General features: G+C 32.0%; 1 protein-coding gene and 1 long non-coding RNA gene across 5 annotated transcripts; one reads left to right on the forward strand and one right to left on the reverse strand.

Annotated features, from left to right (window-relative positions):
• Nucleotides 1-7866: 7866 nt before the first annotated feature.
• On the forward strand, nt 7867-11470 carry LOC136225968 (uncharacterized). 3 transcript variants are annotated; one of them, XR_010687404.1, is made up of 6 exons: nt 7867-8074; nt 8545-10366; nt 10469-10534; nt 10628-10687; nt 10809-10866; nt 11333-11470. It is a non-coding gene; the product is annotated as an uncharacterized lncRNA (long non-coding RNA). The 3 variants fall into 3 exon arrangements; XR_010687403.1 differs by having other exon boundaries at nt 8545-10145; nt 10306-10534; XR_010687402.1 differs by having other exon boundaries at nt 8545-10534.
• On the reverse strand, nt 11376-16913 carry LOC136225967 (uncharacterized). Of its 2 annotated transcripts, none has more exons than XM_066014197.1 (2): nt 15439-16913; nt 11376-11512 (listed from the first exon to the last, which is right to left on the reverse strand). In XM_066014197.1, the coding sequence occupies exons 1-2, from the start codon at nt 16547-16549 to the stop codon at nt 11499-11501; spliced, it is 1125 nt and encodes a 374-aa protein (XP_065870269.1). In that variant the 5' UTR covers nt 16550-16913; the 3' UTR covers nt 11376-11498. The 2 variants fall into 2 exon arrangements, with proteins under 2 accessions (XP_065870269.1, XP_065870267.1); XM_066014195.1 differs by lacking the exon at nt 11376-11512 and adding an exon at nt 14855-15124 and having other exon boundaries at nt 15439-16912.
• Nucleotides 16914-18045: the final 1132 nt, after the last annotated feature.

Consider the following 18045-nt stretch of genomic DNA (forward strand, 5'->3'; position numbering starts at 1 on the left):
TTGATTGGGTTTACATATTCTTCTTCAAATGCTTACATGTATTAATGCCTCAGTATTGTATTTTTACTGAATTTCTTTTGTGGTATGCTTTGAAGTGTAGTTTACTATTGTGATTAATTGAAAAGCCATTACATTGAAGAGTTATGGTCATCCGAGATTGTAACATGAGGTGTGTAGGTTCATGCTTGATTGTATAATTGAATATTTGATAGACTAGATTTAGAGGGCGTTGTTTCTCCTCTTTTTAACTCATGTTTGCTGATTCTCTTCTAAATGGAGATATAATGCTGTTTGGTTAGAGTTGAGAAATAGCTCCTGAATATGAAGGAATAGGATGCTGTTTGAATAAGCAGCAAAATGCTACTTTTGCCTTTTCGAGTCTGCTGTTTAGCTTTTCTGACCTTGGGGTAAATCACAAAATGCAAATCAACCGTAAACATAATTAATGGCCAACTATGAGTATTCCACTACTTAAGGTGTTGGGTCTTCACTGCTAGGCTTTACACATACATTTATTACATTATTTTATTTATGCATGTCATTTTTATCATAGAAAGTGGAATAATTAATGAATTATTTTTTTAAATTGATTCAATTTATTAATGTTATGTGTAAAAATTGTTCTTAATTGTTAATATTAAAGATAAAATTGCATAATTTTAAATGTTATGGATAATTTTTTTTCGACTTTCAGCATCAGGGATATTTTTACATATTATTTAAACAAATTTATATATTTATTTATTAATTTAAGACGTGTCCATATTAGTAATTTTACATAGTAACAGCAAAAGATAATCATCATTTTACCGAACACTATTAAGCAAACAGCAATCAGGAACAACAAACAACCAAACAGACCCTTAATCAAAACTACCATAAATTGAAAAGAATATTTATATAATGTGTAATTGCTTGGAAGGCAATTGACAAGAGTGAAATTATCAATTTAGGAATTATGTATAAACTAGAGTAATTTCTGAGTTGGTACTACTTAACTTTCTTCTCTAATCCTTATCATTTTTTTTTTGCTTCTTGCAATATAATTATTATCAGGAAATGTACTACTTAAAATCACTGTTACTATTCAACAAATTATCTCAGGAAAACAGTTTCCACTGAGCTTCCATAGTAATTCTTCCACTATCAGAATATCTTAATTGTTATGGGTTTAATTTGTTACAGCAAATTGGTGCAAATCACTTCTAACACTAAAATTAAATTTAACATTCATGTCATGAAACAAGATAAAAGTCTAATGCAAAGGTACGTTATAAAAGTCTAATGCAAAGGTACATTGTGGAGGGCGTGAGTTATTTTATAATTTATGAGGAAAATATTTTCTATTAATTGATGAAAAAAAAATGTTGGAATAAAAAAGATCCACTTTTTTTTATAGAATTTGGACTAAAAAAATAACATGATTCAAAATAAAAATAAAAATAACATGTTTACACTATTTGTAATAGATTTAGAATAAACAGTTATATATTTATAGGTTCAAATTTTCTTCTATATAGTTTGTGTCGATAATAGGATAACAATAAAACTATCATAAAAAAAACTAAATAATTTATCTATAGTATTTACATTATATTTTTGTTAATGTGAATGATAAAAATAATTTTCTAATTATTTAATTAGGATTAGTATATACTCATTCCGTTTCATATTACATGTCTTTCTAGAGATTTTGTTTTGTTTCATATTACATATGATTAATACATATTAAGTTACATTCCGTGTGCTATAAAAAGTAGGTTTATGAAAATTAATTAAAATAATGGACTTATCATAAAATAAATAAATAGTGAAATCAATAATTAAGGGATAACAAAAATTTTCTTTTAATATTTTTAATTTTTGTACAACTCTCCAAAAAAGACATGTAATATGAAACGAAGTGAGTAATATTTATAAAAACTATTACAGTTTCATTAGTAGAATAGAATATAAAAAATCATGTTACCCATGCATTGCACGGGCTAAAATCTAGTATTATAAAAGCTGGAACCTAATTTACCACATGTCAAGCTAATAGAAGTTTAGCTGATGTGTAATTACCTCAAAATTTTCAAATTATTTTTAATTTATAAAAGTGTGGATTTTTAGCCTAACGTGTTTTAGTTTTTAGTGTCAGTTACTAATTATTTTACCCACTCATTAAAACCACTTTGGTCATTCTTATTCTCATTCCATGTAAACTAAGTTTTTTAATCTGAAATTTAGTGTTTGTTTCCATTCTCTCTTTATGTACTCTCCCCTTTTCGTTTCATCTCTCTTCCCTTTCCCATCTCTGATTGTCTTTGTATTATATTTCTTTTAGCTCTTTTTCACTGCTGAAATCAGAAATTAATTAGTGAAAAACTGTGAAAAATGGTTTCAGAATATTCTGATGTGAGTTTTAAATATTGTTTCTAATCTCCATCATCTTGCTTATGAAATTTTGGTATCTTTACTTTTAAAAACATTATGCAGATTTTGAATGTGGTGGTATATAAAATCATTGCAATTCAAATTATTCAAATACTTGTAGAAAATTGACCTCTGTTGATGTTTTGTTTGTGTGTAGGTTTGTTAAAAATATAGTTTTTTATTTATGGGCTTTGATAAAAAATTATGATATGTTATGCTTTCAAGTAGAGAGGATTTTTAAAGGATAAAGAAAAAAAAAGACATTAAAAAGAGACATTCTGATTTATATAAGATGATAGAAATTGTGGCAAATTAATATGCTCAAATGTTTCCTCATTTGTCACACAGAAGGTATGACTTTGGACATAGAAATTTCCTTTTGTGTCTTTATCTATGAACATCATTCTACCTGCATAGTTTAAATTTATGTTCTTTCTATTTTTATGGTAGGTATGCTTACGGATGATGCAAGTTTTTCTAATAGATGTTGTCTTTTGTTATTTACTTCATGGAACCATAGGATTTTATTTTAAGAATTAAAAGGAAAAATGCAATTTAGATGGTAAGAATTCCTCCCATAAATGAATCAATTATATTTTTCTTAATTTGGTAATAAAACTAAGGGTAAATTCTAAAACAAACCTCTGTGGTTTCATGGTTTTAAAAAAAAAAACTCATGTGGTTTGTTTTTACAAAAAAAAAAAAGGACTGTGTTATACGCCGTTACAAGAATTACAGAAAATGGTTTAACACCGTTTAATTTGATGACGTGGCAAAGGGTAAAATGGTTCGAATTAAAATAAAAAAATAAAAATAACAAAAAGCAAAAAGAAAATTAAAATAATAAAAAAAAAAATACCCAAATGGGGCCACCATTTTTTCTTCTTCTTCTGTTACAGTGGCCAGAATTACGCCAACGGCGAAGGCATATGAATGAAACCAGTGGCCAGAATTACGCCAACGGCGAAGGGTTTTACTGTGACGAAGAGGTTCTTGTCCGTTCTTAGGAAACGGCGATGCTTTCCGACGAGCGGGATTGCGATGCCAATCCGGCCAGGAGAATCGATGCCATGGCCACGAATTTGAGAATGAGTGATGTCGAGTCGTCTCGGCAAGAATCGTCGTCCGCTGAATTGTAGCTTGTTGTCATTGATTCGAAGATCCTGCTAAATAAAAGATCTTCAAAAGAAGAAAAAGATCAGAAAAACTTGAAATTGAGATTAAAAAGAAAGTGAAAACAATGAAATTAGAAGAAGAAGAAGCTTGAAATTGAGATTAAAAAGAAAGTGAAAACAATGAAATTAGAAGAAGAAGAAGAAGAAGAAGAAGAAGAAGAAGAAGAAGAAGAAGAAGAAGAAGAAGAAGAAGAAGAAGAAGAAGAAGAAGAAGAAGTGTAACTGTAACTGTAACTGTAAAAGAAGAAAAAGAAGAAGAATCGCCCAACAAATTCGGACAATTTTACCATTTGCCACGTCATCAAGTTAAACGGTGTTAAGCCATTTTCCATAATTCATGTAACGGCATATAACACGGTCCTTTTTTTTTTAAAACCATAAAACCATATGGGTTTTTTTTTTTTGAAATTTACCCTAAAACTAATGCATGTGAACAAATGTATTTGTGATACTGCTCTATCCGATTGGGTTGGGGTAGCTAGAAATTCAATAAAGATATTCATATTTGTCGGTATAATTTGGATCATAAATTGGATTTGTCCAATGGGAGTAGTAATTTTGTAGAAATTGAAAATTTCCAAGCGATTCATTTATGGTATAAACTCTTCAAACACATGAGTCCTATGAGTTTCAACATCCCAAACAAATTTGGCTAGCTCAAGAAGATGAAAACATATTTTTCTATCAAGCAGATTGTAAAATGATGACGTTAACTTGAAACCAAATACTCTAAAGATTGTTTAGTATAAACCTGTTGAAGTCCCAAGGTTATTCGACAAATGTGGTTGCAATCTGAATAATTGTCGATATTGCTTATAAACGTCTTATATTAGAGTAGGGGTGAGCCTAGTCCGGTTTGGTCCAAAAACCTAACCAAACCGAACTGGACCGAACCAAATTACCTCTATTTTTTAGGATCAAACCAAACCAAATTATAATTCGGTTTGGTTTGGACCGAACCAAATTATTTCGGTCCGGTCCGGTTTGGTTCATGTTTGGACCAAACAAAGCACTAGAGACCTACAATTACTCGTACCTTCACTAACTAAACAATTGTATAAAGAAAATAATCATATAATTAGTTTTTCTTTTATATATATAACTAGAAGATACCCTCGCTTTGCTTCGGGTAAACAAAAACTCAGAAAATAATTAAATAATATTGTACACAAAAAATGTACAATTTTTTTTAAAGGAAATATACAATTTTTATAAATTGTTTTTCCATCAAAAATACCTAACAAAATAAAAAAATAAAATGTATAATTTTCGTGTATAAAAAATACGTCATTATAATGTCAGCATACTGTTCTCATCTTCCCTAACACGAATATATATCAAATACGACGTCGTACGACAATAATCAAATACTCAACCCTAAAATTCACCCACTATATAAACTAATTTATGTATCTCCATCTCCACGCCTCCGTTAATCAATTTGTAGATTCACCATCTTTCTGCCTTTCTTTATCCACACTAACCAATGGCGAATCCGAAAAATCGAGAACCCATGGATGACATCCCTTTCTTGGTTATCTCAGAGATCATTCTTCTTGTCATCCTCCTTATAGTATTCGCCTATTTCCTTCCTGAAATTGTCCTTGGTCCTCGTTGATCTAGAGAAGGTAATATCTTCACCCAAACAAATTTCGTTTGGTTGTTAGTTGAAAAAAGACTTTTTTTTTAATTTCATTATTTATATGATAAATGTATTTTCCAGAAATGTAGGTGGTTGATCAATTGAAGACCATCAAGAATAAATGAGATGCTGATTTTGTCCGCGAATCTTAATAATGTATGGAATTGGGGTTCGTTTATATTACCATCTAATTTGGCACATATATAAGTGTATGAAAATATCGATCTGTAATAATATTGTTAAAAAATAGATTGATATTACTTTCAATAAATTAGCATATTAAATTTTCAAATCTGGATTTTTTTAAGTTAAAATTGTTCAGAATAGATTGATAATAATTCCAGCAAAGTAGCATATTAAGTAAGTGCAGGTACAATGCTTGAATATTCAATACAATACAAATGTAGATGAAGATAGAAATATAGATAGTAGTTGGAAATTGTCCAGAGAGACATTCCAGATGACTTGTCAATTACATAAAAAAAATTAATAATAAGTACATATGTTTCAAATAATTGGACGAAGTTACTTAATTTGACAGAAAATAAACTAATCTTAATGTTTATGCTTAAAGTACTATTACTTCTTCTTGGATGAAGTTGAGGCCCCCCTAAAAGAATACATTAATATTAAAATTATTTATTAAAAAAAATAATATTTTTGTACATACTCATTTTGCTTTTTTTTGTTTGAGTTTTCTGTCGGTGGTTGTTGTACATTTGATGGTCGGTCTATGAACTGAAGCTTCCTTTTTGCTCCATGTGGCAAAGAACATTGAGATATAGGTGACTTCAAATGAGTAGAAGGTGTTGAATCTGGACTTAGAATTTCTTTTTTAGGTGTAGACAACGTTTTTTGTCAAACAACTTTTATGTAGTTCAGCCCCTTCATTTTCTATTACTTCAGATTTGTTCGAATTTGCATGTATTATTATTTTCAGATTCGAGCTGTTTGTAACACGGGATAGAGCAACATATAATTGACCATGCGTAAAAACTGGTTCATCTAAAAATAAACCTACTTGCTAATAGATTATCAGTTATTTTAAAATAAAACTTACCAATTCAACGTCAACCAAGTTCTTAAAATTGGCAAAATCAAGTTCACTCTGAAGCCTTTCCTTAAAATCAAGTTCTTTTGATCTACTAACTTCAGAAAACAGAAAATTATACAAAATGGTCAAAACAACAGTTAGCACAACAATTATTTACAAAATGAAAACAAAAAACAAACTTACAAAGTTAAGAAACATACAAAAGTATAGTTAGCAAATAAAAATCTTCTCACTTTTCCATTAGATTTCTTCAATTCTTCACTGTTCAAAATTAAACTTCAGGCGTCCACAACATTATTAAGAAGATGTTTATTGCCAGAAAGTGATAGAATCTCATGTTTATTTTTTTTTGGTAGGAAAGGAAAGAAAAAAAAAACAAACAAACAAAAACGCTCACTACAAGAAATGACATTTTATGATGATTTTCGTTGCTACGAATATAATTTCGTCACTAATAATCACTTAAACATGACCGATTTTATCTTTCGTCGTAGTTTCTATTTTTCTCATGACAATTTTTTCGAATGTCTGCATTGTTCTATCCTTTCATCACTATAAGATATAGTTTATGATGATAAGCGAAATATCGTAACCTATAGTTTTGGAGGAAAAATTTAGTAATGTAAATTTGGAGGGAAAAATTTTAGCGACGAAATGAGAATAATTGGTGACAATCTGTCGTCATTGTAAAAAATATTTTTAATGACACTTTGTATTTGTGATATTTTAATTGGAACAAACGGTAACAAATTAAATTTTGTCATTTATTATTATTATTATTTATGATATTATTTAAATATCATCATGCATTGTGATATTATTATGACGATATATAAATGATCGTCATCATAATATTTTCGGAGAAATTTTAATAATATCAAATTAGAAAAAAAATTATTCATTGACAAAATATTTATAATAAATGACAATTAATATTTCGTAGTTGCATATAATCATTTAATGACGATTGTAATACGTGATAAAAATATTTAAAAAATGCTACAAAATATATATTATCATATCTTGTTACTATATTATGACAGTACTAGTATATTGTTATTTATTTGCATGTTTATGTAACAATAAGTTAAATTGTCATAATTGAATATTAATTTATAACCTTTATATATCATCATTAAATATTACATTTTATATGATAATTTGTAATCCTCGTACAAAAAATAAATATAAAATAATAATTATAAGATTTATTATAGTGACGTTATATTATTATTTATATAATATTAATATATTATCATATTATGATAAGATATTTATAGTCATAGTTTTTAAAAAGGAATTTATATTTTTTTTTTGTTGGCATTCAGCATCAAACAAATAATATAGGTAATAAATTACCTAGAATTGTAGCAATAAATAATTACTTAAAATTGTAGCTTGAGAAAAAAAAAATCAGTGCAAAAAGTTGAGTACTGAGAGAATCGAACCGTGTTTGTATATGTGGGAGAGAATTACAATACCACTAGACTAAATCCCTTTAGCCTGAAGTAATAGATATAACTTATGTATATATTTGGATTTGGGGATTTTCACAATTAACGATAAAGTCCACAGCTCGCCCTAATTCTCTGTTTCCAAACGTCAAACCTCTTAAGCCCTCTATTTCCAGTTCCCTAATTTTCAGTTTTTCAATTTCTTCCCAATCATCTTTCATTAAATCGAGTTGAAGCTTGTGAATTCTTCCAAACGTTGTATTCGTCTCTACCGAATCGAATTGAAGCTTCAAACTTTTTGTTCGCCAGCCACCGTCAGTCCACTATCTTTCATGTAAGCTCATTAATTTTATTTGCTTGATTTGCTGGTGTATTGCTTGCTTGTGTTTGGATTTCTCTGCTTTGTGTTATATTGATCTTGTTCCTTATTTTGGAATTGAAGTTTATTGTTTATTGTTTGTCAATAACCTTAACGTTAATGGTCTGGAGCAATTTTACCCCTAACTTTTAAAATGGTACAATTTTACCCTAACATTGACAAACTAGTTCCATTTTAGGCATTACGAACATAATTTTTTTCTCAGTTAAATGGTCTATCATCTGCAATTCTCGAATCTCATCTGCAATCCCTAACCTGTAGCTTCTCAAGTCCATCTGGCCTCATGAATCTCATCAACGCCAGTCCCTAACATCTTCTTCCTGGCTTGTTTTTGTTGGTTACATTATTCTCCATTCGCATGTTAATTTTTAGTTGTGTTGAGAAAGAATGGGAAATTGATGATTTTGTATTTTTCTGTTTGGTAGCAATTTGCAGATCTTTGCTATACAAGGCCTGTGGTAAATACTGAATCCAATTTACAGCTCAGTCGGGTTGCTGTGGTTCGGAAGCTGGCAGCTCTATCAAGTTGCCGTTGGAGTGGTGCTAAGGGGAGATTCGATGGGGATTGCAGATGAGATTAAATGATTCTTCAATTTTTTTTTCATTGAATTATTTCTTTTTCGTGATTATTTTTGTGATGGGTAATGCGTTTGATTCAATCGACTTTATTGTCTTTTCATCCTTCAAAATCATGATCATAGGATTTGAAGTTTTTCAATTTTTCCAACACATTTGTCATAAGATGAAAGAACATTTAACAGAGAAAAAAATTCAGTTAGTAATGTCTAAAATTGGACTAACTTATCAACATTAAGGGTAGAATTGTACCATTTTAAACGTTAGGGGTAAAATTGCTCCTGACCGTCAACGTTAAAGGGTATTTTTGCATCTTATCCCTTGTTTATTATTTTCATATCCTATGCCTGTATGATGTATCATCGAAGCAAAAATATCATATGGATAGATCAAGAGAGTGATTCAAAAAGTATGATCAAATATATGTGTAGCATCTTCAAACCTTGGACTTGGGAGTTGAAATTCTAAAGTTCATGTGCCTGTATAGATGTAGCTTACCGCATTCCCTCCACAAACTTGTCTTTCAGATATTGGATAATTATGTATATGGAATTGTTATTAGTCAGAAAGAAAAATTTGACAGAAATTAGTTTTTAAATAATTGTTTCTGATTCAATTGGTTGTTAGTATTTTTTCCATTTTCCTATGTAGATGGGTGTTCATAAATCTTATTATCTTCGTAATTTCTTTGTAATAAGATGATATACTATAGTTACTACTATATTAGAATTAGGTATACAATTATAGCACTAACAGTATCTCTAACAATTAAGTTCCACTAAAACACTACAATGCTATTTTCTAGCTTTCTTTATGATTAAAATGTAAAGATGAGGTTCTAAACACTGAATTTTATCCTGAGTGTTAGATCATTTAAATTTTATGGAGATGAGTTATACTATCTATGAATATATATGATTTAAGGTCTAGAATATGCAAACCACCTGTTTAAAAGAACAGTAAACATTTGTTAAGATGGAGAAGCGGCTGCCGAAGTCGGCCGGGGATGGAAAAGTGAAATTGTGAAAAGGAGGGAGAGGAGAAAACGACAACGTTGCATTTTGAGTTTCTTTGGGATTGATTTGTATTTTGTTTGCTGTGGTAATTTGCTTAAATAGGGTTTAATTAAGATTAAACTTGTGCTGTGGTAATTTGCTTCTCATTCTCTTTGGTAGAGGCTGCGAGTGAGGTCAGTCTCAGTCTTACTCTTATTTTGTCCTTTTCATTGACTCTTAATTGCTTATTTCTAGTGTTTCTGGTATCTTAAATAAGCTATATTAGCGCTTGAAGTGTTTGATGTTGGCGTTGAAACATTCATTTTGTTTGAAGTGTTTTTAGTTTCGTCTATGGTAAATGGTTTTCATTCTGCTTCTGCTGTTATCTTTTCCAGTTGTGCGAAAAGTTGAGGTTTGCTGAAAAGTTAAGGTTGAGATGAGCTAACAACTTACTGGTTAGGTCATTTTCATTGTGGGTGTTACTTATGGTGGAGTCTCTCGTTTATTTTAAATACTAAAATGTTGGCTAGAGTCTTAAATAAAGTCTTGAACTTAGCTGTTTGTTAAAAACATAGGATAATTTGATGGAATTAATTTCGTCCTTAGCTTATGCAGTCCTTGTTCATTGAACGTGATGTTATGCTTCATTGGTGTTGCTTTGTTACTTGGTTATACTGTAAGTTGATTATATACTCCTGATGTCTCGTGTTTAATTGTCCAAATAATTCAAATGTATGAACTAAGATGTCCCTCTTATGAACTTGAAATTTTTCATCAGATCACATGGCAGTGGCTTCCTGTTACAAATTCTGCTCGGAAAGATAATCTACAGCTTTACCATTGGGTAGAGTTTTTAGCTACTGAAGTTGCCTTGTAGCTTAATAGTTACTCTGCCATTCATAGTATGTTAAAACTACCTATCTTGTATGATTTGCAGGTCAGAGTTGTAAAAGGTGTTCCACCGACTGGTGACTATTCTTTTGCCAAGTATAACAAGGTATGCTCAAGTTTGTCAAGTGTATCATGCGTTAGTATCTATGTGAGTTTTTTCTTTTCTTTTCTTTACTTTCATTATTATCAAGTGTAGTTGGCTATACTGCTTGTTAACATGATTGCAGTCTGTTGATGTCTTCAAGTATACATTATGAAGAGTACGAGAAGTATTTGACTGAACATGTAGGTAACAATTGTCTGCTGATATACATTTATATAGACTTGATTTTCCATCATGTTAGCCTTGGCATTCCAAAATTCCTCCCGTTATGCAAAACAGGAACAAGATGTGAATGCCTTATTGGGTAGCTTTATACTTATCAATGGATGTGTAAGATTATGATTATTGTATAGGAGGCAATGTCCAATTAGAATTTTTTTATTGGGTAGCTTTATACTTATCAATGGATGTGTAAGATTATGATTATTATATAGGAGGCAATGTCCAATTAGAATTTTTTTATTGGGTAGCTTTATACTTATCAATGGATGTGTAAGATTATGATTATTGTATAGGAGGCAATGTCCAATTAGAATTTTGATTGTGTAAATAGGTCTTGTATATGTTCAACTTATTTCTTGATACTATGTATGTCTCATCTTGGCTATTCTTTTCTTTTACAAAGAGATAATTCAAGTTCCTTCACAGATGGCGTTCAAACTTTAGCTCGGGCGATGTCTCCTGATTCAATTGTTCTTCTTCTTAGCAGTTATGTACGATCTAATGTCAGCTTTTGTTTACTCTATACTTCATGTGAAGTTCATTGAGCCGCTTGGAATTGACGCTCTTGATCGCTTCTCCGAGGCCAGAGCGGTCAGATATTATAAACTGTCAATATTTCATTTTTAGTGACAAATTTATGTGTCAGAATTTATAATTATTAAATGACAATATTGATTTTATCGTTATAAAATGTAATTTTTCATAACAGTTATTATTGTCATAAAATATATTTTATAGTGATGATCCATTTTGTCACCAAAAGTGTTTTGAATGACATATTAAAATGTCACTGTATATATTAATTAAATGACAATAACTAACTTGTTATTATATTATAATCGTTCATGACGATCTTTATCGTCAGTAAACATGTACCTTTAATGACAATACGATTGTCATATTAAATGTTAATGTGACAAAAGTATATCGTCATTCAAATTCTACAATTTCCATTTTATATAGCCTTTTGTCACTGTAAATACCATTTTTTATGACAAAAAATGAATTGCGTCATTTAAATATTTCATTCATGGCGACATCATATTTTAAGTGACAATAGTTAAGTAAATCTCAATGTCACTAAAATTGTATAATTTCAATCATTTATTGAAATTCGTCACCTTAATTATATATTTAGATGACGAAATGTGAAAGACGTCATGAAAATTTTCACAATTATGACAAAAATATGGTTTGAAGTGACAAAATATTCACAACATTAATGACAAAATAAGTGTCACTAAAACAAAATCATACAATGACGCACGGTTTTTATCGTCATATAAAAGTAAATCTGTTATTACAAAACGAAAATTTGTCATATATACAAAATACCACGCTCCTACCATGACGATCGATGTGACAACAAATATTTGTCACCAATTGTCTATTGTGACGAAAAAATATGTTTTCATGACAAATATTGTGCGTCATAAAATGTCATATTTCTTGTAGTGTGTTGTCTAACATAGTGACAATCCAATTCAATGTGTTTCGTTCTCTCATGAAAAACACTATTTTTAGCGATGTGAATGGCTGATATGTTATCACAATATAACGTGGGGGAATGTAACTCAATCATATGTAAGTCTTTAAGTAAGTACTGAAGCCATTGAACCTCACCACAAGTGAGTGACATGGCTCTATATTCGGCTTCCGAAGATGACTTGCTAATGGTTTGTTGTTTTTTTAGATTTCCAGGATATGAGGGACTTTCCTATAAAGGTGCAAAAACCAGTAATAGATTTCCTGGATTCCGTGCAGTTAGCCCAGTCAGAGTCAGTATAAGCCTTTATATGAATATCAGAGTCGGCATATAGCATAATACCTTGGGCAGGATTGCCTTTTAAGTACCTAAGTACCCTGTGAGCAGCAACCAGATGCAATTCAGTAGGTTTATCCAGATATTGTGAAAGCTGTTGTACAGCATAACTAAGGTCAGGTCAGGTATTGGTTAAATAGAGAAGCTTCCCTACAAGTCTCCTGTATAGAGTAGTATCTTCTAGTAAAGGCGATCCAGAAAAGTCTACTTTAGTCATGGATGTAGGTGTAGAGCAGGGCTTACATTCTAAAAACCCAAAGTCAGCAAGCATGTCAAGAACATACTTCCTTTGACATAAATGTATACCTTTAGAAGTCCTAGATACCTCAATACCTAAAATATATTTAAGTTTTCCTAGGTCTTTGATGGTGAATTCTCTATCTAGGAAAGCTTTAACCTCTCTTATGTCATCACGGTTATCACTAGCAAGAATTAAATCATCAACGTACACAGTAATGGCAATAAAACTATGATTTTTCTTCCTGATAAAGAGTGAAGGGTCTGCCAAAGATTTGATGAAACCTATAGATTGCAAATCAGTGGCAAGTTTTATGTTCCACTGTCTGCTGGCCTGTTTAAGCCCGTATAAAGACCTGGTCAGTCTACAACTAGGATTAGAGATATCACTGCTAATGCCAGGAGGTAACTTCATGTAAATTTCCTCCTCAAGGTCTCCATGTAAAAAAGCATTGTTAACGTCGAGCTGCTCTAAGTGCCACCCCTTGATTGCGGCACAGGCAACAAGAACTCTCACAGTAGTTAACTTAGCAACAGGGGAGAAAGTATCGAGGAAATCAACCCTCTCTTGTTGGGTAAAACCCTTAGCAACTAACCTAGCCTTATACCTATCTATAGTCCCATCACTTTTCCTCTTTATCCTAAATGTCCATTTACAATCCACTTCCTCTTTCCCCTCAGGTTTGGTACATATTTCCCAGGTTTTGTTATTATTTAAATCATTCAGTTCTTCCTGCATAGCTTGCCGCCATTCAGGGTGAACAACAGCTTGTCTGTAAGTTCTGGGTTCCTGATTGGCCATAAGAGCTAAAGAGTAGTGCTTTTGGGAATTATAAAGTTTATTGTATGAAATAACCTTGGACAAAGGATGGTAGGTGGTACTCTCTATAGATGTGGTAGAAAGACCTTGAGCGATAGCACAATGGTAGTCCTTCAAGTACTCGGGTTGTTTAGTCATTCTGTTCGACCTCCTAACACTATGGTCAGACAAGGCGCTAGTGGAAAGGACCGCGATGTCCCCATTAGGGGTATCGGCATCAATATCCCTGTTAAGAGTTTCATGCAATATAGGGGCATTATATTCACCATTATCTTTACTAACCAGTTCTTGATAAGGAAAAATGGCTTCATAAAAGATGACATTTCTAGTGACAGAGACCTTGTAAGAGTCCAGGTTAAGCACCCTATAGCCTTTAGTTCCAGGGTGATATCCAAGGAATATGCACCTTTCAGCCCTGGCATCAAACTTCTTCCTATCTCTATGTAACGTGGAGGAAAAGCAAAGGCAACCAAATGATCTTAAATCATCATAATTGGGGACTTTACCATTAAGAAGCTCATAAGGCGAAGCAAAATTAATTACTTTGGAAGGTAACCTATTAATTAGAAATACTGCGTGAGATATGAAGTAAGTCCAATAAGTGATAGGTAATTTACTCTAGAATTGTGAAGCTTTGGCTATGTTCAGAATGTGTTGATGCTTTCTCTCAACAAGGCCGTTTTATTGAGGAGTCTCAACGCAACTAGTTTGGTGAATGATGCCTTTGTCAGCAAAAAAGGTATCTAACTTGAACTCTAGGCCATTATCAGTTCTAATGATCTTAACGGTTTTTATTAAACTGAGTTTCAACCATGGAAATGAAACGTTGAACCAAAACAGACACAACAGATTTAACTTGAACAAAGAAAATCCACGTGTACCTAGAATAATCATCTACCACAGTGAGGAAATATCTATTTCCATTAATACCAGTATGAGTGGGGCCCCAGATATCCATGTGAATAATATTAAAGCAACTACTAGTCTTGGACCTGCTAATAGGAAAGGTAGGCTTCTTCTGCCTAGCTAGATGACATATATCACACACAATGTTACCAATGTCTAAATTACCAATATATTTATTCACATGTCCAAAGCTAGACTGCCCTATATGTCCAAGGCGATTATGCCACATCAAACCAACATCATATCCATTATGATTGTCAACATTGTTTAAAGAAACATAAAAAAATTGATTAACAACATCATGATTCACAACATCCACATTATTAACGACATGTTTATTAAAAGAAACATCAGCATTCAAGCAGGGTCTGTACAATTGATAAAGTCCATCGTTGGATTTAGCTAAACCAATCATCTTCTTCGTCTGTATATGCTGTATAATGCAGTTGCTATTAGTGAATTTAACTTCACAATTCAAGGTATTGGTTAGCCTAGAAACTGAAATGAGATTGTAAACAAAATTAGGAACTAAGAGTGTGTCATGAAGAATAAAATCCTCTGTGAATTTAATGGTTCCTATGTGAGACGCATATATTTCAGTTTTATTAGGCAAGAGGACCTTCCAGTTGTTCACAGGTCTCAAGTCTGAAAACATCTCTTTTATACTTGATATGTGGCAACTAGCCCCTGTATCAACTATCCAAGAGATTTTCTGAGTTTTAGCAAGAAGAGATATGTTTGACATACCTTCAGTGACATTTGTCACAGGGCAGATGGATGCAGTTGCACAATTGATGTGCGAGGTATTACTGGATGATGGAAGAAGCTTCAACAGTTGTTGAATCTGATCATTTGAGAGTTGATTCATTGCTGGATTGAGGCTGGCTGGAGCTGCTCCCAAAATCCCGCTTGAGTTGTTCTCCGTATCATCTTCAGCACTAACAAGATTTGCTCTATTGACCTTGCTCTTGAATTTGTAACCCGGTGGGTATCCATGCTTCTTGTAGCAACTATCCACTGTATGGTTCTTGATTCCACAATGAGTACACTTCTGACCATTTGACCCGAACTTCATGTTGCCCCTTGTGTTTTGTACAAAAGCAATAAGATCTTGAAGATCATTATTCTGGTTCTTGGGGTTCTGAACTAATGCTAACAGGTCTTGACCAAGATTAGTAGCATCTGAGGCTTGACTCTGGCATTCGTGTTGAACAATCAATGAGAAAACCTTGTTGATGTTTGGAATGGGATCGGTGACCATAATTTGAGATCTAACAGTAGCAAAGGCATCGTTCAGCCCTTTTAGGAAACAAACCACTTGATCTGCATCCCTGTTTTTCCTGACAGTATTCAACGCGTTACAAACGCAACCTTCACATACACATTCAGGAATATCCCTAATGGAGGTATATTCGTCCCAAAGCATCTGCAGCCGAGTGAAATAATCTGATACCGATTTGTTACCTTGTTTTAGAGTATAGATTTCTCCCTGAAGCGCTGCTATACGGAAAACATCAGACTGCGCGAATCTTTCCTTAAGATTGACCCAAACTCTTCTTGCATCTCCCATCCACAAAACGCTTTGAGCGATTGAGGGCGACAATGATCTCACTATCCATGATAGAACAAGGTTATTGCACCTTTTCCAGGTGACAAATTGTGCCAAACTGCTCGCCGGAGCTTCAATTGTGCCGTCGACGAAATCTAATTTGTTCTTTGACAATAAGGCCATCTTCATGTTCTGACTCCATGAATGGTAGTCGTTTGTTCCGGACAGCGGAGGGGTAATAAGAACGAGAGACGGATTTTCACTAGAATGAATGAAGTAGGGGCTGGATTCGTCAATTCTGTTCACCATAGTTGAGATTTGAAGAGTATAAACGAAAGATCGGAGGAAATTGAACAAGAATTAAGGAATTAGAAGCTGGAAAAGGAAAGAGATTAAAAGACCCAAAGATTGGGGAAGAGAAAGAAGAAGAAATCGAAAGGACTTAAAAAGATGAGATTCTTGAACCGATCAGTGACCGATTTCCATAGAATTGGTGCGGAAGTAAAGAGAGATTGCTCTGATACCATCTTAACACTCATGATTGAAGAAAGAGATCATGTATCATTAGTAAACTTGAACAAAGATTACAGAGTGCTTAAAAGAGAAGATGAAGATCATCGATGCTTCATCTGATATCCCAATACAAAGAAAGGAAAGAAAGGGGAAAAATTACATAGTCTATACTCCTAATTACCTATATTTATAATAGCAGCCCTTACAACATAACTGGACTGTGTACATAATTACAAAAATGTCACAACATTAATTAACTAAAGATAAAGTATTTACAACATATTATAAACAATTATAATTGGCAATAATAGTTACAAACAGTAAAGTAATAACCATAAACAGTAAATTAAAATAGTAAAGTAATAACCATAAACAGTAAATTAATAACATAAGTTAACAATTATAACAAACAAATGTTTTTTTTTCCTATTCTGCACCAATTACATAAAACATTGTTTATAAAAAAAAGGGGGGGTTAGATACCAAAATAGGACTATGGTTTTGGGGAAGTATTAATTTAGGCTTCACGTACAAAAGAGCACCAGTATGGGGCTAACGTTAAAAACCGTAAAAGGCAAAGCTTTACCAAATACAAAGGGTAAGCAAGCAAGGCAAAGGATAAAATGCACTTCAATCTCTTGATTGCATTATCCAGACTTTTATGAAAAAGTTCTCAAACAAATGTAATAATTGTAAACTAATAAAAAAATTGATTGATTGTTCAAATGAGATTCAATTTGAAATAAGAAAGATAATATTGGCACAAAATAAAACTTATTTGGGTAAGCAAGCAAGGCAAAGGATAAAATGCACTTCAATCTCTTGATTGCATTATCCAGACTTTTAAGAAAAAGTTCTCAAACAAATGTAATAATTGTAAACTAATAAAAAAAATTGATCGATTGTTCAAATGAGATTCAATTTGAAATAAGAAAGATAATATTGGCACAAAATAAAACTTATTTGGAACAAAGAAATGTTTTTTTCTCTATTCTGCACCATTTATATAAACATTGTTTATACAAAAAAAAAAATAAGGGATAAGATATCAAAATAGGACTATGCTTTTGGAAAAATATTAATTTAGGCTTCACGTACAAAATAGCACTAATATGGGGCTAACGTCGAGAACAGAGTGGACGCGTCATTCCTATTACTCCGTTAAGTTTTGATTTCTCCATCCACGTACAATTGGAAGAACTTAATGGAATAATATAAACGCCGTGAATCATTCCATTATCGAGGCCTAAATTGGACATTTTTTTAACGTTAAGCCTATATTGGTTCTATTT

This window comes from Euphorbia lathyris, chromosome 4 (assembly GCF_963576675.1).
Source record: "Euphorbia lathyris chromosome 4, ddEupLath1.1, whole genome shotgun sequence".
In the NCBI taxonomy this organism is placed as follows: Eukaryota; Viridiplantae; Streptophyta; class Magnoliopsida; order Malpighiales; family Euphorbiaceae; genus Euphorbia; species Euphorbia lathyris.